Consider the following 25,559-nt stretch of genomic DNA (forward strand, 5'->3'; position numbering starts at 1 on the left):
CCCCGAATAGCCAAAGCAATCTTGAGAACGAAAGAAGGAACTGGAGGAATCAGGCTCCCTGACTTCAGACTATACTACAAAGCTACAGTCATCAAGACGGTATGGTACTGGCACAAAAACAGAAATATAGATCAATGGAACAGGATAGAAAGCCCAGAGATAAACCCATGCACATATGGACACCTTATCTTTGATAAAGGTGGCAGTAATGTACAATGGAGAAAGGACAGCCTCTTCAATAAGTGGTGCTGGGAAAACTGGACAGGTACATGTAAAAGTATGAGATTAGATCACTCCCTAACACCATACACAAAAATAAGCTCAAAATGGATTAAAGACCTAAATGTAAGGCCAGAAACTATCAAACTCTTAGAGGAAAACATAGGCAGAACACTCTATGACATAAATCAAAGCAAGATCCTTTCTGACCCACCTCCTAGAGTAATGGAAATAAAAACAAAAATAAACAAATGGGACCTAATGAAACTTCAAAGCTTTTGCACAGCAAAGGAAACCGTAAACAAGACCAAAAGACAACCCTCAGAATGGGAGAAAATATTTGCAAATGAAGCAACCGACAAAGGATTAATCTCCAAAATTTACAAGCAGCTCATGCAGCTCAATAACAAGAAAACAAACAACCCAATCCAAAAATGGGCAGAAGACCTAAATAGACATTTCTCCAAAGAAGATATACAGACTGCCAACAAACACATGAAAGAATGCTCAACATCATTAATCATTAGAGAAATGCAAATCAAAACTACAATGAGATATCATCTCACACCAGTCAGAATGGCCATCATCAAAAAATCTAGAAACAATAAATGCTGGAGAGGGTGTGGAGAAAAGGGAACACTCTTGCACTGCTGGTGGGAATGTGAATTGGTTCAGCCACTATGGAGAACAGTATGGAGGTTCCTTAAAAAACTACAAATAGAACTACCATATGACCCAGCAATCCCACTACTGGGCATATACCCTGAGAAAACCAAAATTCAAAAAGAGTCATGTACCAAAATGTTCATTGCAGCTCTATTTACAATAGCCCGGAGATGGAAACAACCTAAGTGCCCGTCATCGGATGAATGGATAAAGAAGATGTGGCACATATATACAATGGAATATTACTCAGCCATAAAAAGAAACGAAATTGAGCTATTTGTAATGAGGTGGATAGACCTAGAGTCTGTCATACAGAGTGAAGTAAGTCAGAAAGAAAAAGACAAATACCGTATGCTAACACATATATATGGAATTTAAGAAAAAAATGTCATGAAGAACCTAGGGGTAAAGCAGGAATAAAGACGCAGACCTCTTAGAGAACGGACTTGAGGTTATGGGGAGGGGGAAGGGTGAGCTGTGACAGGGCGAGAGAGAGTCATGGGCATATACACACTAACAAACGCAGTAAGGTAGATAGCTAGTGGGAAGCAGCCGCATGGCACAGGGATATTGGCTCGGTGCTTTGTGACAGCCTGGAGGGGTGGGATGGGGAGGGTGGGAGGGAGGGAGACGCAACAGGGAAGACATATGGGAACATAGGTTTATGTATGACTGATTCACTTTGTTATAAAGCAGAAACTAACACACCATTGTAAAGCAATTATACCCCAATAAAGATGTTAAAAAAAAAAAAAAAAAAAAAAAAAAAAAAAAGTTCATTAGGTCAACATCTTATGATGGAACAGGCCCATTAAATCCGACTTTTGGTTAAGTTAAATCTTGGGAATGGATGCTGGATAAATAACGTCATTATGGCTATGAACTAAAGCAAAGAAATCAAACCATCTACATCACAGTGAGTCTTAAATGGAAAAAGGATGCCCTTTGTGTAAAATCTCCTTGAAAAGGAGAAAACACTGAAGAAAAGGGACTGCTATGAGGTAAAAGGTTTTCATCAGATGGAAGGGAATCAAGAGGGTATTTAATTATGGCAATCGATCTGGCTGGCTGATGCAGTGTAAAACTGAGGTGTGGAGCAGCTGTGCATCCTGGGGATTTCTGTAGTCCTGGCAACAACGTGGAATTTTCTCGAAGGAAAATCTGAAGGGTACCCAGGAGCCTGTTTGGTGAGACAACTGGCATGTTTAGGAGATAACTTTGAATGAGAAGGTGAAATCAGTTACTTCCTCAGGAGAGAGTGAAGCAGCATCTTGAACAGTGATGGGACAGGCAGGCATGTCATCCGAGAAGGGACAGGACTCGGGAGAAGGTGAATCTTCCTGCAACCTATAAGTTCTGTTGCTAACTAGCCAAATTGTCCCTGCATCTTCAGATGCCCTTGAAGAGCCAAGCAGTGTCTGAAGAGACTGCACCCTGTCCTCCCACACACTGCTAAAGAAGGGCACTGATTTATGTCCTGTCTCTTAGAACAAAAGTAAAAATACCTAATTTAAATTAAATTAATAAAAATACCTAATTAAAAATACCTAATTTAATTGGTGTGGTTCTCTTTCAGTCACTCGAAAAATTTGTATTTTTCATTTATAAGCAAAATAAAACCTATTCCTTTATTTTTTCTTCTCAAAGGAGTGATTTCCTGGTCTGAAGCGGTCATTTTTGCTGCTCATCTCCAGAATTCTCCAACATACTCATATAAGGCATCAGTTCCAGGGCCTAAAGCAGACTAACACTGTTAAAATCCCACTTGAAGAAGAGTAACAGGGAGGTGATTTCCTCGTGCTCCTATTAACTGTATGCTTGTGGTACGAAGGTTGCTTTCAGACTGCTGACTCATGCTGAATTTGACTTCACATTGACAGAGAAAGACACTTCCAAATTCTCTGCACCAGGTCCCTTTTTACTACCATCACAAAGCAAACTATTTTGAAAAAAAAAAAGCAAGGCGGAAAACAAAACTCTGCATTTATTAGCATTTATTAAATAATTAAGTTAAAAAATTCAACTAGACATCAAAATATAACTAGTCCACAGTCATGATAATTCATACTATTTTCCCCAATAAATTATTTTGTTTTAATAAGTGTATTATGAGATTTCATTAGGCTTTTGAAATATCAAAAATAATTTAATTGAAACAGAAATTGAGGAACTTTGTGCAAAATACCTGGCCAGTAGTCTTCAAAACTGTCAAGATCATGAAAAGCAAAAAAGGCTGAGAAACTGTCAAAGATCAGAGGAGATTAGGAGACAGGACCACTGAATGCACCGTGGTGACCTGGATTGGATCCCAAAACAGAAGAGGACATTGGTGTGAAAAACTGGTGACTTCTGAATAGAATCTGTAGTTTAGATAATAGTATTTTACTAATGTTAAGTCTTAGTTTTGAAAAATGTATCATGGTTATTTAGGATGTTAATATTAGGAGAAGCTGGGTAAAATCTTTTTGGGAAATCTCTGCACCATTTTTGCCAGTGTTTATAAATCTAAAATTATCCCAGAACAAGAAAATAATAACTTAAGGGCCTTGGCTTGGTAAACAGTCTGTTACATCAGGTCTTTAACAATCAGTTTTATCTATATGTGGTTGCCTCTGTTAATGTAATAGCAAAGAGATAAGATGCTATCGTAAATACCAAGTCTATTTTTCCTCATTATCCATTATCAGGTTTATTCTATAGCAATATCAAGTGCCTAAATGGAAACACTTTTGCTTTCTGACTCATGTTTATCTCACTATTTAGTTAAAAATAATGTTGTCACACAAGCTGAGACATTGCAGTCAGGGAGTATGTTTGTTTACTTCCATGAATATTACAAGGCTTCATTGAATATCACCATGGTTCCTGAGCAATAAAGTGCACAGGGTACAGGGAAAAGTATTCTTCTGTAGGAAAGAACAGAAACTGTATTACCAGGATTTTTGGTCTCAAATGCATTCAAAGAGGGTCTTCCTACCTCAACTAGAATTCCAAATCCACTAAAATAATCAGGAGATAAATATTAATAATCTATATACTTTGCAAATGATATGTTTATTTATCTGCCTTGGATCTCTCACATTTCTACTCAGATTCATGTAACTATTTTTCACTTCCACAATATTACTGTTAATACTACTACTCCACTAATAAAAACAAAATCTAAAAAAGTATCTTTCTTAGCGTGGGCTGCCATAACACAATGCCATAGGCTGAGTGGCTTGAAAAACAGACATTTATTTTCTCACAGTTCTGGGGGTTAGAAGTCCAAGATCAAGGTCCAGCATGGTCAAGTTCTGGCGAGAGCCCTCTTCCCAGCTTGCAGATGACCAGCATCTCACTGCATGTCCACATGACCTCTTTTTCTGTGAGAGCATGGAGAGAAGGCAGGCTCTCTGGTGTCTTTTCTTATAAGGACACTAATTCCATCCTGAGGGCCCCACCCTCATGACTTCATCTAACCCTAATTACCTCCCAAAGCCCCATCTCCAAATACCATCACATTGGGGGTGAGGAATCCAACGAACCATATGCTGATATCATAGTATTATCAATATTTATACTACCTTTTTTAGGTTGTTTTACCTTGAGGGCAGAGATCAGTAAGGGGTCAAAAAATAAATAAATAACTAGAACACAGTGTGTGGAACACAAGTGTGTGGAGAGAACACCAGGAGATCTGAAGGAGTAGTCATAACTCCTTATGTCCTGGGCTGTGGTTAGAAATCTTGTGACAGAGGAGATGGGTCTCCACCTGGGTAGAGAAAGAGAGGTATATCCACGTGTGCTGAAAGCTCAGGGCTGTCCTTCATGTGCTTTTCGAAGCTACCAGTATGGAGCTAGGAAAGGTAGCAAGAGTAATATGAAATTGTGTGATTGTACTGTTATTCTGTTTATTCTGCTTTTATAATGAGAGGTCTTCCTGTGATTGTTCTGAGTGCCTTTGAACAGGAGAAACACTGTCTTCTAGTGAATAATAGACAGTGCACACTCCAGAGGAATTATAGTATCTGGCCTATATTAGTTAAAAAAACAGTATAAATAAACTTTACAGTATAATTAAAGAAATAGAACAGAAGAGAGACCTTCAAGATAGCGGAGGAGTAAGACGTGGAGATCACCTTCCTCCCCACAAATACATCAGAAATACATCTACACGTGGAACAACTCCTACAGAACACCTACTGAATGCTGTCAGACAACCTCAGACTTCCCCAAAGAGCGAAGAACAGATGCCCTCAGCGACCTACATGCAGAGGCGGGGCTAAATCCAAAGCTGAACCCCAGGATCTGTGCAAACAAAGAAGAGGAAGGGACATCTCTCCCAGCAGCCTCAGGAGCCGCAGATTAAAGCTCCACAATCAACCTGATGTACCTGCATCTGTGAAATACATGAATAGACAACGAATCATCCCAAAATTGAGGCAGTGGACTTTGTGTGATTTTGTCTGTATAGCTTTGCTTTTACCATTTCTCCTGGGGTTCTGTCTGTCCTTTTTTATTTTTATTTTTTAGGGTAGTTTTTAGTGCTTGTTATCGTTGTTGGATTTGGTTTTTGGTTTGGTTGCTGTCTTCTTTCTTTCTCTTTTTTATTGCTATCTATTTTTTTTTTTAATTTTCAATAATTTTTTTACTTTTTATTTTAATTATTTTATTTTTCTTCCTTTTTTCTCCCTTTTCTTCTGAGCCGTGTGGCTGACAGGGCCTTGGTGCTCTAGCTGGGTGTCAGGCCAGTGCCTCTGAGGTGGGAGAGCGGAGTTCAGGACATTGGTCCACAAGAGACCTCCTGGCTCCATGTAATATCAAATGGTGAAAGCTCTCCCAGAGATCTCCATCTCAACTCTAAGAGCCACCTCCACTCAACAACCAGCAAGCTTCAGTGCTGGACACCCCCTGCCAAACAACTAGCAAGACAGGAATATAACCCCACCCATTAGCAGAGAGGCTGCCTAAAATCATAATAGGGTCACAGACACACCAAAACACACCACCGGCTGTGGTCCTGCCCACCACAAAGACAAGATCCAGGCTCATCCACCAGAACACAGGCACCAGTCCCCTCCACCAGGAAGCTTACACAACCCAGTGAACCAACCTTAGCCACTGGGGGCAGACACCAAAAACAATGGGAACTACAAACCTGAAGCCTGCAAAAAGGAGACTCCAAACACAGTAAGTTAAGCAAAATGAGAAGACAGAGAAACACAAAGCAGATGAAGGAGCAAGATAAAAACCCACCAGACCAAACAAATGAAGAGGAAATAGGCAGTCTACCTGAAAAAGAATTCAGAGTAATGATAGTAAAGATGATCCAAAATCTTGGAAATAGAATGGAGAAAATACAAGAAACGTTTAACAAGGACATAGAAGAACTAAAGAGCAAACAAACAATGATGAACAATGCAATAAATGAAATTTAAACTTCTCTAGAAGGAATCAATAGCAGAATAACTAAGGCAGAAGAATGGATAAGTGACCTAGAAGATAAAATAGTGGAAATAACTACCGCAGAGCAGAATATAGAAAAAAGAATGAAAAGAATCGAGGACAGTCTCAGAGACCTCTTGTACAACATTAAATGCGCCAACATTCGAAATATAGGGGTCCCAGAAGAAGAAGAGAAAAAGAAAGGGACTGAGAAAATATTTGAAGAGATTATAGTTGAAAACTTTCCTAATATGGGAAAGGAAATAGTCAATCAAGTCCAGGAAGCGCAGAGTCCCATACAAGATAAATCCAAGGAGAAACATGCCAAGACACATATTAATCAAACTATCAAAAATTAAATACAAAGAAAAAATATTGAAAGCAGCAAAGGAAAAACAACAAATAACACACAAGGGAATCTCCATAAGGTAAGCAGCTGATCTTTCAGCAGAAACTCTGCAAGCCAGAAGGGACTGGCAGGACATATTTAAAGTGATGAAGGAGAAAAACCTACAACCAAGATTACTCTACCCAGCAAGGATCTCATTCAGATTCTACAGAGAAATTAAAACCTTTACAGACAAGCAAAAGCTAAGAGAATTCAACACCACCAAACCAGCTTTGCAGCAATGCTAAAGGAACTTCTCTAGGCAAGAAACACAAAAGAAGGAAAAGACCTACAAAAACAAACCCAAAACAATTAAGAAAATGGTAATAGGAACATACATATCGATAATTACCTTAAACGTAAATGGATTAAATGCTCCAACCAAAAAACATAAACTGGCTGAATGGATACAAAAACAAGACCCATATATATGCTGTCTACAAGAGACCCACTTCAGACCTAGAGACACATACAGACTGAAAGTAAGGGGATGGAAAAAGGTATTTCATGCAAATGGAAACCAAAAGAAAGCTGGAGTAGCAATTCACATATCAGACAAAATAGACTTTAAAATAAAGATTATTACAAGAGACAAAGAAGGACACTACCTAATGATCAAGGGATCAATCCAAGAAGAAGATACGACGATTGTAAATATTTATGGACCCAACATAGGAGCACCTCAATACATAAGCCAAATGCTAACAACCATAAAGGGGGAAATTGACAGTAACACAATCATAGTAGGGGACTTTATCACCCACTTTCACAATGGACAGATCATCCAAAATGAAAATAAAGAAACACAAGCTTTAAATGATACATTAAATAAGATGGACTTAATTGATATTTATAGGACATTCCATCCAAAAACAACAGAATACACTTTCTTAAGTGCTCTTGGAACATTCTCCAGGATAGATCATATCTTGGATCACAAATCAATCTTGGTAAATTTGAGAAAACTGAAATCATATCAAGTATCTTTTTCAACCACAATGCTATGAGACTAGATATCAATTACAGGAAAAAATCTGTAAAAATTACAAACATATGGAGGCTAAACAATACAGTACTAAATAACCAAGAGATCACTGAAGAAATCAAAGAGGAAATCAAAAAATACCTAGAAACAAACGACAATGTAAACACGACAACCCAAAACCCAGAGATAAACCCACGCACCTATGGTCAGCTAATCTGTGACAAAGGAGGCAAGAATATACAATGGAGAAAAGACAGCCTCTTCAATAAGTGGTGCTGGGAAAATTGGACAGGTACATGTAAAAGAATGAAATTAGAACACTCCCTAACACCATACACAAAAATAACCTCAAAATGGATTAAAGACCTAAATGTAAAACTTTAAAACTCTTAGAGGAAAACATAGGCAGAACACTCCATGACATAAATCACAGCAAGATCCTTTTAGAGCCACCACTTAGAGAAATGGAAATTAAAACAAAAATAAACAAATGGGACCTAATGAAACTTAAACCTTTTGCACAGCAAAGGAAACCATAAACAAGACGAAAAGACAACCCTCAGAATGGGAGAACATATTTGCAAATGAAGCAACTGACAAAGGATTAATCTCCAAAATTTATAAGCAGCTCATGCAGCTCAATATCAAAAAAACAAACAACCCAATCCAAAAATGGGCAGAAGACCTAAACAGACATTTCTCCAAAGAAGATATACAGACTGCCAACAAACACATGAAAGGATGCTCAACATCACTAATCATTAGAGAACTGCAAGTGAAAAACACAATGAGGTATCACCTCACAACCGTCAGAATGGCCATCATCAAAAAATCTACAAACAATAAATGCTGGAGAGGGGGTGGAATAAAGGGAACCCCCTTGCACTGTTGGTGGAAATGTAAATTGATACAGCCACTATGGAGAAGAGTATGGAGGTTCCTTTAAAAACTAAAAATAGAACTACCATATGACCCAGCAATCCCACTACTTGGCATATAGCCTGAGAAAAGCATAATTCAAAAAGAATCATGTACTGCAATGTTCATTGCAGCTGTATTTACAGTAGGTAGTTCATGGAAGCCACCTAAGTGTCCATCGACAGATGAATGGATAAAGAAGATGTGGCACATATATACAATGGAATATTACTCAGCCATATAAAGAAATGAAATTGAGTTATTTGTAGTGAGGTGGATGGACTTAGAGACTGTCGTACAGAGTGAAGTAAGTCAGAAAGAGAAAAATAAATACCGTATGCTAACACATATATATATGGAATCTAAAAAAAAAAAAATGGTTCTAAAGGACCTAGGGGCAGGACAGGAATAAAGACGCAGACATAGAGAATGGACTTGACACGGGGAGGGGGAAGGGTAAGCTGGGACGAAATGACAGAGTGGCATGGACATATATACACTATGAAATGTAAAATAGATAGCTAGTGGGAAGCAGCTGCATACCACAGGGAGATCAGCTCGGTGCTTTGTGACCATCTAGAGGGGTGGGATAGGGAGGGTGGGAGGGTGACCCATGAGGGAAGAGATATGGGGATGTATGTATATGTATAGCTGATTCATTTTTTTATGAAGCAGAAACTAACACACATTGTAAAGCAATTATACTCCAATAAAGATGTTTAAAAATAAATAAATAAATTTAAAAAATAAAAAAAAAATAGAACAGAAATACAGGGATCTTAGTTTCTGGCTATAGCGAATGTAAACTCCAGCAAAAATATGCATTTCTATAAAAGTTTGAAATATTAAATTTGCATTTCTAGACCTCTTTAGTTATTGAAAAAAGTTTCATTTTATTGATTTGACTTAAACATACCTGTGGATGGAGGGTTTTAAGGTGGGCATCAGGTGACATTGTAAGAGCCAACATGAATTATTCCTGTAAAATCAGGAAGAGTCCAGAAAGAAGGGCCTGTGTTTGTGTAATATATAGCCCTACTTTTTTTTTAAACAAAGCTGAAGAGATGTGTGTTCAGACAGATGTGTGTTCAAATGCTGACACTCTTACTGTCTTACTATCTTTATCCTAAAATGAAGACAACCTACCTCATATAGTAGGTATGAGGATTAAATGTGTCTATAAATTTTAAAATGTATTGCACATAATAAGTGTTTAGTAAATAGTAGGTGCTATAAAAGCATAGAAGGGCGTGACAGATGTGTCCATTATAAAATCTATCTGTTTCATTTTCTAAAGGAGTATATGAGCATGTTTTATAATGAACACTATAAGTTAATTTTTAAATGTGATGTTTTTCCAAAGAATATTGAACATTATGAAAGTGCTTAATCTTAGTAAATTTTTACTTCATTATCATGGAAAACAGAATTGTTTGTCACCAGGATGGTGAGAATAAATACTTTATATGGTGTTGATACCCAGATGATTTAGTTAGATTAAAGAGGATTGAAGCCAGTGCACTGAAAATCTCATAGCATAAAATCTTTTCATATAAAAGTTATGTTTATATTTAATATTGTTTTTAAAATTTGCTATAATTTAAAAGAATAACATGCCTCTGAATTCCCAGTTTTTTTCTCTCTGTAAGATAAGTGCATGTAAAACAATTTATTCCCCCTGGATTAGTTGAATAGATAAATCCCTGATGCTACTAAACTCACGTACAAAAGACATAATGGGATTCCTTTATTTACTTTCAGATTTTCAGACGTTGCTGGTTGGTTTTTAAGAAGGCGTCTAGTAAAGGACCCAGAAGGCTAGAAAAATTTCCAGATGAAAAGGCAGCATATTTCAGAAACTTTCATAAGGTAAGTCACGGTCTTTGGAATCTCTGGGGAATAACTGTACCCTTGGCAACAACTGTGGAGACACTTCTTTTGATAGATGAAATCTGCAGAGGCAAAAATGCATGGCCAGGATAAAATGTCCCTGCACTGATAAAATGCAAAAGTTGTTTTTCTCCTTTATTTTAATCATCTGCTATAAATGCCAGTGGTACCTCTGCAAAATGAAAGACTCATTTTTATTGCTACTTTGCAAAATGAGATGACTCATAACTCAACCAGATCATTTCCCAAGGTGCTGAGTAGGCATTTTCCCTCTTTTCAGGTTAATTGTTCATTTTTTACTTTGATTTAAAGCGTGGGCAATGTTTTGGAGATAAAACTTTTGAGACTGGTGTTAGCAGTGTTAATGACACTGTTAATGTACAAAGCATTTGCTCTTTACAGCATAACAAGAACGATCATCATGTATGCTGATGTGTAGAGACGTGACTTAAATCCTATGAATGAAATAGCAATTTCCTAAGAATTAAAAGTATGTAAGAAATTGCCCTAGAATGATGCTAAATGTGCTGCTGAAAGTTATCTCTGGTGATAATGTCAAAAAAAAGTTAAGTATTTGATAGTAATGTGGAAGATTCATGATCAGAATGCAGAATTGTGAAACAGCATTGCTTTTTTGATAGAATGCCTACATAAGCTCAGGAAAGACTGTAATTCCTCACTGGTGGTAACATAGAGTAAGTTACCCTGAATAATGTAATTAGTCTGTGGAATTTATTTTATGTGAGGTACAGTGCTAATTTCTTCTTTTATTAAAAATAGAGTGCTTGCCAGGGATGAGGGGGGTGGGAGGGATAAATAGGCATAAGACTGAGGATTTTTAGGACAGTGAAGCTACCCTTTATGCTACTATAATGGTGGATGTATGTCGTTATAAATCTGTCCAAAGCCATAGAATGTACAACACCAAGAGTGAACCTTACTGTAAAATATGGACTTTGGGTGATTATGTTGTATCAAAGTAGATTCATGAGTTATAACAAATGTACCATCTGGTGGGGATATTGATAATGGGGGAGGCTATGTATTTGTGAGGGCAGGTTGCATAAGGGAAAGCTCTGTACTTTCTGCTCAATATTGCTGTGAACATAAAACTGCTCTAAAAATTAAAGTCTATTAAAAATAGATTATTCAGCAGTAATGTGCTAACCAATCCTATTACACAAATAACTAGCAATCTTTTGTATTAGATTTGAACCTATATCATAAGGCTTAAAATGTGAATTTCTTTAACTCTCTATGAGGTATTCTGTATTTTAATATAGATTTACTAATAGAGAATCCAAGTTCAAGTTCCTGCCCAGCCACTTACAAGCTCATAGTAGTTTGGTTTTCTCATGAGGACATGGATTTTAAAATTGTAATATTACATGTCTCTTTTGAAGACTATTTAAGATAGAGTATCAAATAACAACCAACACAGTGATGCAGGTTCTTACTATATGAAAAATTATTTGCAGCCTGAAGTCATATTGATATTTTGTATGATGATGATGACCATGGCAATAATTTTAAGCCTGACTTAATGACAAACTGCCAGGTCGTGAAATGTAAGTCTGTAATGTTTAGTTTTTGAGTAAAATTTTGGAAGACTGAGCATAGTATATATTCTGTGGATTCCTGGTCAGAACGCCTGCCTGCTGGTCAGTGCTGTACCCTGGCTGGACGCTCTCTAGCCAGCGCACCTAGAGTCCATGTACTCATGATTCAGCCATCTTCTAGTTGCAAAATGGCAACATTATAAGCAGTATTATAACCACCTATAAGGGTTTATAATTTAGACAAAGATAAGTATAAGCTGTCTGCTTTACACGATGCACTGGGGGGCACGAGAACATGTGTGAGGCACAGTCATTGCCCTGAAAGAGCTTGTATTCCAGAGGAAAAGACACACATATGCAGATAATTTTGATTCAATATGAACAAGTCTTAATAAATTGAAAAGGGTTGAGGTCATAAAGAGTGTGTTCTCTGACCATAAATTATTTAAATTAGAAATCAATGTTATCTAGTAAATGCTAAATATTTGGTAATTAACATAGTCTAAGGGGTAATAATTCCAAGGCAATGTAGTAGTCACAGAGGCTATTGGCAGGTATTCTAAACTCAAAGATAATAAAAACACAAATATCAGCATGTGTGGAATAGAGCTATACCGGTGAGTATAGGGAAATGTATAGCTATGAGTTCTTACATTAGAAAGAAACAATAAATGCAGGAGAAAATATCAATGAAACAGAAACCAAAATAGCAGTCAGGAAATTTTGTAAAGTCAATAGCTGTTTCTTTTACAAAAAAAATCACTCACTTGATAAACTCTTAACCGAATTTATCAGGAAAAAAAATAAGAAAAATCAAAGGCTGGTAAGAGTAGAGGGGTTATCACTACAAATTCTACTTGACAGCTTAAAGGAAATAGACAAACTCCTTGAAAGATACAAACTACCCAGTCTTATTCAATAGCTGAAGACCTAATAAAAACTTTGAACTTATAGTTCACAACTTTCCCACCAAGAAAACTTCAGGTCCATATCATTTCACTTGTTAATACTACAACATATTTAAAGGGAAAAAATTAATCCACATAAATACTTAAGGAAAATATAAAAAGGAGGAAACCCTTTCCAACTCACTTTATCAGACTGATATCTGAAAACCAAAACTAGACAAAGACACTAGGGGAAAGGGACTGATCAGTATCCCTACAAATCAGAACATTTAAACAAAATATTAGGAAATCTAATTCAACAATATGTTAAAATGATAACATATGATCAGGTAAGATTTACGACAGAAATGCAAGGTTGTTTTAACATTTGAAAATCGACCAATGTAATAATGTAGAAATAAAGAGAAAATATATCATGGGATCCTTTAAATGTATACAGAAAGACAGTTCTGTATGCATATAAAGACAAAATTCAACATCCATTTATGATTTAAAACCCTCAGAACATCAAGGACAGAATGAACTTCCTTAATCAGAAAAAAAGCATCTAACAAATACCTACAGAAAAGAAAAAGAAAACTCTGTTTCTATGCTCAGTGACATAATCATTTGTTGAAAATGCATGATCGTCTTCAAAACAAATACCAGAACTAATGAATGAATTTAGTGAATGACATTTTATGATCATTTGCATTTTAAATAGTAGCAGTTAACACTTGCTAAATTAATTTTTTTTAAAAAACTCAATTTACAGTAGTGCCAACAAATAATTATAAAGCACATGTGCAATCTCTACACTGAAAACTATGGAAAATAGCTGAATTAAAGAGGACCTAAATAAATGGCAAGAAATAAAATATTCTTAGATTGATACCAATTCAATATTGTTAGGATGTCAATTATTCCTAAATCGATATGTAACATAATTCTTATCAAAATTCCAGGAATATTTTCTTGTAGGTATTGACAAACTAATTCTATATGGATATTTGCATAACCTATATTAACCAATGCAATTTTAATAAAGAAGAACAAAGTTGGAAATTTATAAGATTTCATGACTTACTATAAAGTGACAGAAATCATGATATTATGATTTTAGCAAAAGGATATTTATATAGATCAATGGAAGGGAATAGAGAGGTCAGAAATGAACTGATACATATATGGCCAGTTGCATTTTGACAAAGGTATGAAGACAAGTCAATAGGAAAAGAAACTTTCTCCAACTAATGGTGCTAGAACAACTAGATGTCTCTGTAAATAAATGAACATTGATCTTACATCACATTATACACATAATAAACTCAGAGCAGATCATTGGTCTAAATTTAAATGCCAAAACTATAAAACTCCCCGTAGTAAGTATAGAAGAAAACCTTTTCCACTTTGTAATAAGCAAATATTTCTCAGCAAATATTTGTAATAAGCAAATATACACAAAAAGTATAAACCATAAGAAAAAATTGGTAAATTGAGCTATATTGAAATTTAAAACTTTTTCTCTTCAAGTGATCTAGCTAACAAAATAAAAAGGCAGGTAAGTCTGGGAAAATACATGCAAACATGTCTCTGGCCAGAAACACATATCCAGAATACTTAAAGAATTCTTAGAACTCAATAATAGGATATTTTTAGGTTGAACAAAAGTATTTTAGGTTGAACAAAAGATGTGAACAGATATTTTCCAAAATAAGATATATGAACAGCAAACAAGAACATGAAAAAATGCTCAACATCACCAGTGATCTGCAAGATTTAAATTCAAAGTAACACTGTCCATCCATTAGAATGGCTAAAACTAGAAAGATTGAAACTAACCAGAGTTGTAGAACTCATACATTGCTGATGGACATGTAAAATTTTATAAGCACTTTGTAAAACAGTTGGCAGTTTCTTTAAAAGAGTAAACATACATCTGTCCAGCCATTCCACTTCTAGAAATTTACTCCCCTTCCCCGCAAATGAATAGCCATGTCCAAATAAATATATGTACGAAAATGTTCATAGTAGCGTTATTCAAAATAGCCTACAAGTGGAAACAACCCAAACAGGAGAATGAATAAACTAATTGTGGTACATCCGTCAATGGAAAACCACTGAATGATTGAAAGGAAAGACCTACTGATACGCATAATAACAGATGAATCTCAGAATCATAATGCTGACTGAAAGACAGAAGACCCAAAATAATACATATTATATAATTTCACCCTTGTATTTGTAGTAACAAAATTCTTATTTATAGAAAAAAAATCATATCCTTGTTTGCCTTTTTTTTTTTTTTTTTTTTGCGGTACATGGGGGCTTCTTACTGCTGTGGCCTCTCCCGTTGCGGAGCACAGGCTCCGGACGCACAGGCTCAGTGGCCATGGCTCACGGGCCCAGCCGCTCCGCGGCATGTGGGAACTTCCCGGACCAGGGCACGAACCCGTGTCCCCTGCATCGGCAGGCGGACTCTCAACCACTGCCCCACCAGGGAAGCCCCTTGGTTGCCTATTTTGAGGGAGGAATAGACGGAAGGTTGGCCTGCAAAAGGACCTAAGGCGTTTAGGGGATGATGGAAGCGCTCTTTATTCTTATTGTGGTGGTGGTTTAAAAGGTACATGCAATGGTCAAAATTCATTCAGTTGTTCACTTTAAATGGCGGTAACTTACTCTGTATAAATCATTCTTCAATAAATTTAACAAGGAAAAAGATCACCCTGGAAAACAGACTGTTGAGAAAGATCAAGAATCTTAACCCCTTTTGAGTCTGTGTGGTGACAACATTTACAATCTACTCTCTTAGCAGCTTTCAAGTATATAATACAGCACTGTTAACTGTAATCACCATGCTGTACATTAGCTCCTCAGAACTTATGCATCTTACCCTTTGACCAATGGTGATGGAGATGTTAACTAACCTTATTGTGGTAATCATTTCACAATATATGTGTATCCAAACATTATGTTGTACACCTTAAATTTACACAATGTTATGGGTCAATGACATGGCAGTAATAAAGTTGGAATGAAAAAGAATCTTAACCACATTACACAGTGGGTAAGAGTGTAGGCTCTGGAATCCAGCTTCCATATTTAACAGCTGTGTGAAATTGCATAAGTTATTTAACCTCTATGTACCTAATTTTTCTCCTCTGACAGATTAAGATTTTAATAGTGCCTACCACAGAGAGCTGTTGTAAGGAATGAATGGTACTGTAGACATACAACGAGATTAAATATAATTAGTTGTTATTAACAAAGGAAAATTTATAGCTAAGCATATAACTACTTACTTGGTGTATGGTTAGTTTAGAAAATGTTAGGCGTTATTTGTCTAGCCTAGATGTGGTGGTAACTCCAATGAATGTGTTTATACTAAAGTTGGAGGTCAAAGGACACATTTTGGATATAGTTTGTGAAAATGGACAGGATGTACCTATGGATTAAATGTTGAGTGTAAGTGAAAGGTAGGACTCATGGACTTGAGCAACAGAGATAAGGATGGCGCAGTTCATGAAGATGGGAAAGACGGAAGAGCAGGCTTTGAGTAAAAATCACAAGGTTTCACTTAGCATATGTTAAATTTGAAATGTCTATTAAGCATTCAAACCAAAATGTCAAGTAGTCAATTAGATAAACAAATGTGAGTTCGGGTGGGGGAAATGTCACTGATAAAGTTATTTATCTGACTGTCATTGGCATACTGATAGCACTTTATTCTGTAGCACTGGATAAAATGTCCTTGGGAAAGAATGAAGAAAAAGGAGATAACACTCCAACACTTAGAGGATTAGCAGAACTGGAGGAGCCAGAACAGAAATCTGAGAACAGCAGGCAGTAAGATGAGAAAAATAACACTAAGGGTAAACCATTGGAAACTAAGAGAAAACTGTGCTAAAAATGTGAACAAATGGTCATCTGTGTCTAGTTTGAGAGATTGAGAAAGGTGACAGAAAAGGGACCATTGGGCTGACAACATGGAGGTCTTCGGTGGCTTTGCCAAGAGCTATTTCAGTGAAACATGGGGACTTATTTCACCTGGAGTAGCTTACACGAGATTGAGGGGTAAGGAACGAATAGCTACTCAGGCAGTTTTTTTCAAGATGTTTCACTGTAAAATTGAGCCAATATATAGAGCAGATATGTTTTTTAAATACGACATGTATTGTAATGCACCTATATGCCAAAGGGAACAATCTAGTAGACAGAAACTGTGATGATTAAAAGGTTCTTGTGTATAATAGGGTTTGGTCTTTTAACAGAACCAGAGAGCATTCATTTTAACAAAAAAGAAGGAAAAGAATGACTGCAGATATAAGTAGGTTAAATAAAAATTGTTAGAAAACTATGACTAACGCTTTCAAAACATACACACTTTATGTGTGTAAGCTGTCTCTCCAGTCTGTGAAAATTAAGTCATGAAAGATCCTGTGCAGTTCAGTGAGAATAGGAATAGTTCATCTTTCAATAAATAAGTGAACAGATATCACTGACTGTAACTTGAAACTTCCTAAAGCACTTTAATAACTAGATTCAGTGTGTGTGACAGCTAAAATTTACTTTTCTCATGGCAATGTTTTGGAGATTCAGGGTTTTTATTATTACAACTTATTATTCCCAGCAGTTGGGAGGCTAATTTTGTTTCCTAGTGATTTAAATCTCCTTTCAGGAATTTTATCTTATTTTTTTCCTCAGTGATTGTGAATTAAAACCATGAAGTTAGACCAGTTCTGTTAAGGAGAATAATTTGGTCATGATTCATCAATAATAAGAAATCTTAACGGTTGTTTTCAAGAAAATATGTAAATGGTTTCTTCTCTTATTTTGATACTATTTTAGCAAGTTTTGCCTAATGCTTCACTGGCTGTCTTATTATAGGCTCTGGGTAAAAAAAAAATCACATGCTTTTACTTTATATATGTTAAAATTGAAATGTCTCTTTGGCATTCAGACCAAAATATTTGTGTCAACCTCACTACTTTTCTTCTTAACTAGCTCTATGACACTGATTTTTGCTTCTTTATTTTCTTAGAGTGTACAGCTAGCATTATTCAAATTCTCTTTTATCATCTCTTCTATTATTCAATACTGCCACGCTTTATCACTCACACATGATAAAGCTCTCCCTAGCCACCAAAATTATATTACCATTGGGCAACTCTGATGTTGCTCAAATTAAAGGAAAAACTTTCCATGTAAATATTTGCTTTCACTGGGTGCCACAAGTAACACACAGGTGCATCTTGCCACTGAGAGTAACTTCTGCTGTGCTACAAAGGAAAAGAGCCCCGCCCTGAATATTGGGAACCGACTGTCAAACCCAATCCAAGAAAACAGAGAAAAGACTATTTTAATAATATAATATAATATAATATATAGTTTTGTGAAACTGTGATACCTAGTGACTAGATAGACACTGAGGCTCAGAAGATGAAGAGATGAGATACTCTTCTTATTTTTCCAATAGTGACAGTAATTGCCCTACTCCTCCAAGAGGTGTAAATAAGATACTACATGTGAACTCTTTAAAGACTGTCTAGAGCAGTCAAAAAATGTTAAGAGTTATTATCATTATTGTTTTAAGATCTTACGATACAAGAAAGCTAGGTTATAAATAGCTAACTACAATGAAGTATGATGAAGTGCAGTAATAAAAGTAAAAGGGAACACTTGTATACCTTTGGAAATCAGGACTTTCCAAAGGGCTTCTTAAGATTACTCTGTTTTGACAAAACAAAATAATGGAGAGGGATGCATTCTATGAGGAAGAAAAAGGGTGATTACAAGTACTGAAGCTACACTGCATGGTGAGTTGAAGAAAATTTGAGGAATCTGGTGTTGGCAAACTCTGAAAGGAGGGCTGTAGTGGTGGAAAATAAGCACAAAGGAAGTGGGTGAGGCAAGTGAAGGGTCATAAATACCTTCCTCATGAGTTTAACCTCTATCCTGTGAGCAATAGAGCAGTTGTGAAGTGTTTTAAATGGTTTTTCATATCTTCAAATACGTATTCAGAAAAAAATAATTTGCGTGACATCACATCAAATGAATGGGATAATAGACTATATACAGAAAAACAATATAATTAAATATTATAGTATCATTATTTCCACTTCCCCGTAATAGACAACAGGGTCCTAAATGGAGAAGGGTAAAGTGAATGGAGAGGAGATAGATTTGGGTGATATTTTCTAGGTACAGTCAGTAGAATTAAGAAGACTTAGTAACTGATTGGATATTGGCGAAATGGAAGAGAGAGGAGTAAGACGATATCTTTTCAGGACTGGGTGAGGGATGAATGGTCGTGCTGTTCATCGAGACTGGGTGAAAAAAAGGTGATTCTTGACATGTTAGATTTTGAAGTATTTATGTATGGTATATTCACATATATATTTCATTAAACAATTAGAAGTACAGCCAGTTTGTAGTGAAACTGCCCAGGAAATCTACTGAACAGAATTAATGTGAAGGTGGATGTATGTCAACACTTCTCTGTCAAAGCCTGATCAGTGTAAAATGAAACCGTCTTCTATAAAAGACACTGACCTTAGTTCCAGCCTTATGGTGACATCCAAGATATTTCACAGGTATTTCAATTATAAATTTATTGAGAGTTACAAATCAAAAAGTTGATACTTGACTGAAAAAAACACCAGCTAATTCAAGGAATGATAGAAAATTATGAAAAGTCCCATTTAAATGAGGAAATGCTAGTAGAATAAACATGAAAATCCTAACCAGTAAAATTTATAAACTGTATAGTAATTACCAAGACTCTTTAAATATACTCCTAGCTGAAAAATGTAATAATTCTAAAGAAATAATTGTTAATTTTACCATAACGTTATTAAAAATACTGACATTTGCAAAGAGTTTTAAGAAGAGAGAAGACAGAACTTTGGAGACTGTGTGAGTCCTGCTCTGCTCTGGGGCTGCCCCTCCCTGTGACAGGGCGGGTGGGTGTAGCTAGTGTCCAGAAGGCCACCCCAGGGGTCAGATGGGGTTAATTTGTCCAAGGCCTGGACAACCAGCCATCAAGGCAATAAAAACAATCACAGATGTTCGTGACATTTTTATCCTGAAATATACTTTCGCTTCTTCAAAATCAAAGACTGAACTATCACTTCCCATGGCTTTTTCCATTTATAGAATTATGAATCCTTTTTTTCAGATGTGAACATGGCAAAGCTCTAAATTTCCCATAGTTCCCTCTGATGATCAGGTCAATAAAGAAAGATCTCTTTATGAAAAAGGCTGACATATTTAAAATCTTTGTCTTCCCTTGAACAATTAATGCTCAGTCCAAATATTGGATCTCCAGAATTGGAAAAAAAATACTTCATTTTCAAGATGGCTTAAAGAAGTAGACCATTATGGATTTCCCAAATTGTCCTATTTGTTAACGTTTAAACACTTTAAACTTCTGATTAGTCGGTTATTTTGATATGCCCTAAAATCTGCTGTAGTGCTCAATAGCAATAAATTAAAATAATCAATCAAATGAACAAAATGTTTCCAACCTAAGTGAAGGACTTCTGCAAAATAATCTAAGGATACAATTATTTTTTTTACCAACTTTAATGCTATACTCTAGCTGAAACGTACATATTATAAAGCTTATGAGTATTACTGATCTCATTTAGACATTTGATATGTTTACTGTGAGAGAGATCTTGCTGCATAAATCAGTTTTTTTATATGAAACTGCTATAAAACGGTATATACTTTTTTTTTACTTCTTGGTAGAAAGAAATTTGAAATTCAAATCACTAGCTGCTGAAGGAAGTTATTAAAAATGCATTAGGGTTGAAAATGTAGCTATATATAATTGTCATAACAGATATTCAAAACACATTTATCCTCAATGAAAACTGAACTAAAGCAATTTACATAGAATCAGCTAATAAATTTTCCTTAATTTTCAAAGCAGATGAAAAAGAAACAGTTTATAGAAATTTTAATAAAGTAAATATGAGTGCTTTCTGTAGTGAGGAAAATATAAATAAAATCCCTTAGAAGGATGAATGAAGATAGTGCTATGTGAAGTTCCCATTCTACTCGATGCCAGAAAAGCGATGGCCATATTGAGACCAATATTATTTCTAAATTCCCTATAACCTGACATTAAAAACATTGTTTTATTCTGTTTTACTCCTATTTGGAGTTGTCGTGTTTATCTATATGTAAAGTAAACATCTGAGAGAATTTGGGAAAGGATGAAGGCGTCCTTATGAAAAACAGCCACCTATAAACATAGCATGTCCTTAAAGCTAGAAGCAAAAGCATCGGTAAGTGTAGAAACAGCACATGTGTACAGTGTGGTATCTTGAACATTTTCATTTTGATTCCCTGAAGAAATGGCTAAATGCTTGGATGAGCACACACTTGGTGCGATGTGAAGAGTGAGCATAGGCTTGGTTTCTCCTGAAATACCCACCAGAAGTCCCCAGAGTGATAATCATTTATTTGGGTTGAGGCATCTTACCCATTTGTGTATTCATTCATTCATTCATCTAGCTGTAATCTCTTAGTTTGAAGACGTTTCAGTTTCTTGAACAGAAGCTCCTATGGACACACACGTTGGTTCCTGTGACAGTCACAGTTAATCCATGATCATCTGTTAATTGTCCCATAATATCTGAGCACTAGTGCTAGTCACTCAGGGAAAACTCATAGAAATGGAATACGAAAAGTTGGTTTTATGTAGGATAAGATGAAGGGGAGAAATGCCTAAGGCTGGATGCACCTTCACTGACAGAGATGGATGGGCTGTGAGTGGACAGCTCTCAGAGATCAGCAGGAGAGACCATGGGTTAAGACCTTTGGATGGAGGGGATTTATGGAGCTGTGACCTCAAAATAATAGGGAACTCCCAGAGTTAGACTTGATGTTTGTAATACTTGAGTCAAGGTCAATTGAAATTTTGCAACATCTAAGATATCTCCAATAAGAATCATTCTGTGTGGCTTAAGAAAGCCATGGAAAAGCAATCACTCAGCAATCAGGACTTGTTTATAACCTATTGCTCTATGACAGATACCTGTTCGCTGAGAAATATGGAATCAGACTCTTAGAAAATATCTGTATGATTAATCTGGGCTTGACTTAGAGTGTGCAGCAATATGATTTATGTTAGGAAAATTATTGTCTTTATTCACTTTTTAAAACTACTCGCTTGTGTGTGTAGGAGGCAATCCTCTGCAGTGGGGCTACATCAGGAAGACATAGTATGCTTTAAACAATGTCTTTCTCTCACTTTCCTGTCTGTAAAATGCAAATAATATCATAGCTCAGAAAGTGAGATGACAGCTTCAGGTAAGACAATGTGAAACTTAAAACAGTTATGGTTGTGCAAGTCATTTCAGCCTCAGATTTTGCATCTTTGAAACCAGAGACATAATTCATACCAACGTTAGAAAAATTTTGAGACCAATTTGCATGATAAAGTAACTTGTAATTTCAAACAAGCCATTTTCCGTGGTAAATCAGATAGTAAATTTGAGAAAGAATATTCAACAGTACAATTTTGTTATGACATTATTTCCATGATTTCTGAAGCCATTGTTACATTTATCTAATGGATTTAGATCCAGTGCCCTTAATTATTCTTTCAGAATATCATCAATGTATTTTGGATTTTTAAAAATCTCTTACCCATTAACAAAGTCTGCTTAGTTGTATAATATCTGACAGATGCAATAAGGGAAAAGCTAATTGCATAATATTCACTGAGGATAAATTGTTTTTCTACCATTAATGGAAAGTTATATATTATACTTCAAGTAATGAATGCATATTCATTTACAACTTAAAATTTGAAGAATATTTTAGTGAGACTTTATTCTTGAATTATTACTTTGTACCTTGCTATAAATATCTATGTAGCATCTTTTATTTTATAAATAACGCTGTTTCATATTTGTTCCAAATTATATAATATTTTAAAAATTGTAAGTCCTTTTTACACCTAATACTTCTTTTTGTATGTGTGTGTGTGTTTACATTGGCCCAGTGGCCATTTTATTTTATTTTAATTAATTTTTATTAGTGTATAGTTGCTTTACAATGTTGTGTTCGTTTCTGCTGTACAGCAAAGTGAATCAGTTATACATATACATATATCCACACTTTTTTTAGATTCTATTCCCATATAGGTCATTGCAGAGTTATCTAATACTTCTAATAACAAAAGGTAAAATTTTCATTACCCATTAAACAATCTTAGGTTACAAACCAATAGTAGCCACTAAACTGATTTTGTTGATTAGAGAACAGGTTCTCAATTTAGGGAACCATAGGCTTTGAGATTCAGTGAAATAAGTGTTGAATTTGTTCTACTCAGAATTATTTTCACACATAATTTGACATCCTGAAGAAATGATTAAATTCCTGCTATACAATATTCAGGGAAGTTAGGGGTTTTCCCCCATTTATTTGGAGAAAAAGAGAAAGAGGGATTGTAAGTTTTATGCAACTATTCCCACCCCAGTTCTCCTTTTCTATGTCTTTGAATCAAGTTAATCATATTTAGAAATCCAGGGTACTATAAAATGAAAATTTAATTGGATTTGCAGTAGTCTGTAATTCTCCACTATTCTCCTTTTTACCCTTTCATAAAAAGTTGTCTTGGTGTAGTGGAAATTGTCCTGCTAAGCTCAGGGCTACATGATATTCTCCTAGTCTTAGAGTTAGTACAGCTGACTCTCTGATGGTGGATGTAAAAGTCAACTTTCCTGTCTTTTATTCCAGTTCCATCTTGCAGATAAACTCATGTGGTCAGACTCATTATTATCCCCAAACTTGGATCTTTTATGCAGTTTAATGACAAATAATTGGAATATAACTTTCACTTACTATGGTTGTGTAACAAAGTACCACCAACTCAGGGTCTCAAAAAACGGGCATTTATGAGCTCACAGTGCTATAGGTCGTAAGGTACAGTATGGCTGGGTTCTCTGCTGAGGGTTCCATGAGCGTGAAGTCAAGTGGTCAGTCAGACTGAGCTCTTATCTGGTGGCTCTGGAGAAAACTCTGCTTCCAAGCTCCTTCTGGAGTTGGCTGATTCAGTTCCTCGCAGCTGTAAGACTGAGGTCCCTGTTTCCTTGCTGGCTGCCAAGAAGGTTTGCTCTCAACAACTAGAGGCTGCCTGAAATCCTTGACTTCTGTGGCTCTTTCCCTCTCTGAGACAGCAGTGGAACACCAAGACATTCTCAAGCTTCGAATCTCTGTCTCTCCTACGACCAGCTGGAGAAAAAGCTCCCGTGACTAGGTCAGGTGACCTGGAGTATCTCTGTGTTGTGATCTAACTCTAGTGTGTACTATTTAAATTTTTGTTTATCTTCATTTGGGAAGGGATGTTTTTGGTCTGGCAAAAGTGAGAGTATCCCCTTTCCCTCATAGCCTGTAGGAGGTATACACAAAATAGGTACTGTATTTGAAGCAAAACATGATGCAACTCTGACAGTTCAGGCATGGGGTTTAATTGAATTAATTGCTAACTCATCATCCACCCATTTGTAACTCACTTCTTCCATTCCCATCTTCAATATAGAGACTGAAAGAGCTAGATGATCACTTTTTACACTTCCTGCAGTTATGGAGGTACATTTCTGGCCAATGAGATAAAAATTTTAAGCCTACTAAAAGGTTAGAAAGGAATTTATATTTTCTGATATAGCCAGTAATGTCCCTTATTCCCTTTTTCTACATTGAAAACATGATAGCGGGAAATGCAGCAGACATTTTGTGCCCTGAGGAGATGAGCTTGAGAGAAATGCTGGCGAAAACAGGTGCTGATGTAGGTCTTTAATAAATGGGAAGTGGTCTAAAGAGAACTTTTGAAAAGTGGGGAATACCTGTATTTGGGCCTGAGTTGTTGCCTCTAATATTATCAAACTGCTAAACTAACACCAATAACTGCCTACCTCTAAGTTATTATGTGAGAAAAAAAAAATCTTGCTTAAATCAGTGGCCAGCAAACTTTTATCTGTAAGGGGCCAGACAGTAAAAATTTTAGGCTTTGCAGATCCTAAGGTCTCTGTTGCAACTCTTCAACTCTGCCCTTGTAGTACATTAAATAGCCACAGACAATACGTAAACAAATGGCTGTGTTCCAATAAAACTTTATTTACAAAATTTATTTAAATCCAGCCCACAGGCCATAGTTTGCCTACCACAGATTTCAATCACTGATATTCGAGTTTTCTGTTACTTAAAGCTATGCATTTTTTAATCTAAATAAAAAGATATAAATAATGCTGGATATCCTGTCTAGATGCTGTAAGTATATATAGGTAAACAAGCTAAACATGATTCGCAGTTAAGTCATGGATCTCACCTAGAGTTGGTCTCATAAGCATAGGGAAGTAACCAGAGTCTCTTATAGCTTTCTTATATATATACTCTTTGGAATTGATATACATTAATGATCATACTAATACTCTTTCCACTCTGTGTCCTTTACTAGCAAAACATAATTGTGCCCATTAGTTACTATGTTAGGAGTTACCACATACTAAGCCATAGAGAGCTGAGCTGAAGACTAATTCAGAACACTGAAAAGTTGTAATAGCCATATAATTGTTAATAGCAGTTGACCTGCTACAATTTCACAT

At 35.9% G+C, this 25,559-nt stretch overlaps 1 protein-coding gene across 2 annotated transcripts in view; it reads left to right on the top strand.

Moving 5' to 3' along the window:
- Positions 1–25,559, top strand: part of DOK6 (docking protein 6) — a 430,409-nt gene that overhangs the window by 136,904 nt on the left and 267,946 nt on the right. For both annotated transcript variants that reach the window (XM_030868146.2, XM_060310052.1), the window contains exon 2: positions 10,365–10,472. In XM_030868146.2, coding sequence (XP_030724006.1) covers positions 10,365–10,472 — 108 coding nt within the window. The remainder of the gene's footprint in view (positions 1–10,364; positions 10,473–25,559) is intronic.

This window comes from Globicephala melas, chromosome 13 (assembly GCF_963455315.2).
Source record: "Globicephala melas chromosome 13, mGloMel1.2, whole genome shotgun sequence".
Taxonomy (NCBI): domain Eukaryota; kingdom Metazoa; phylum Chordata; class Mammalia; order Artiodactyla; family Delphinidae; genus Globicephala; species Globicephala melas.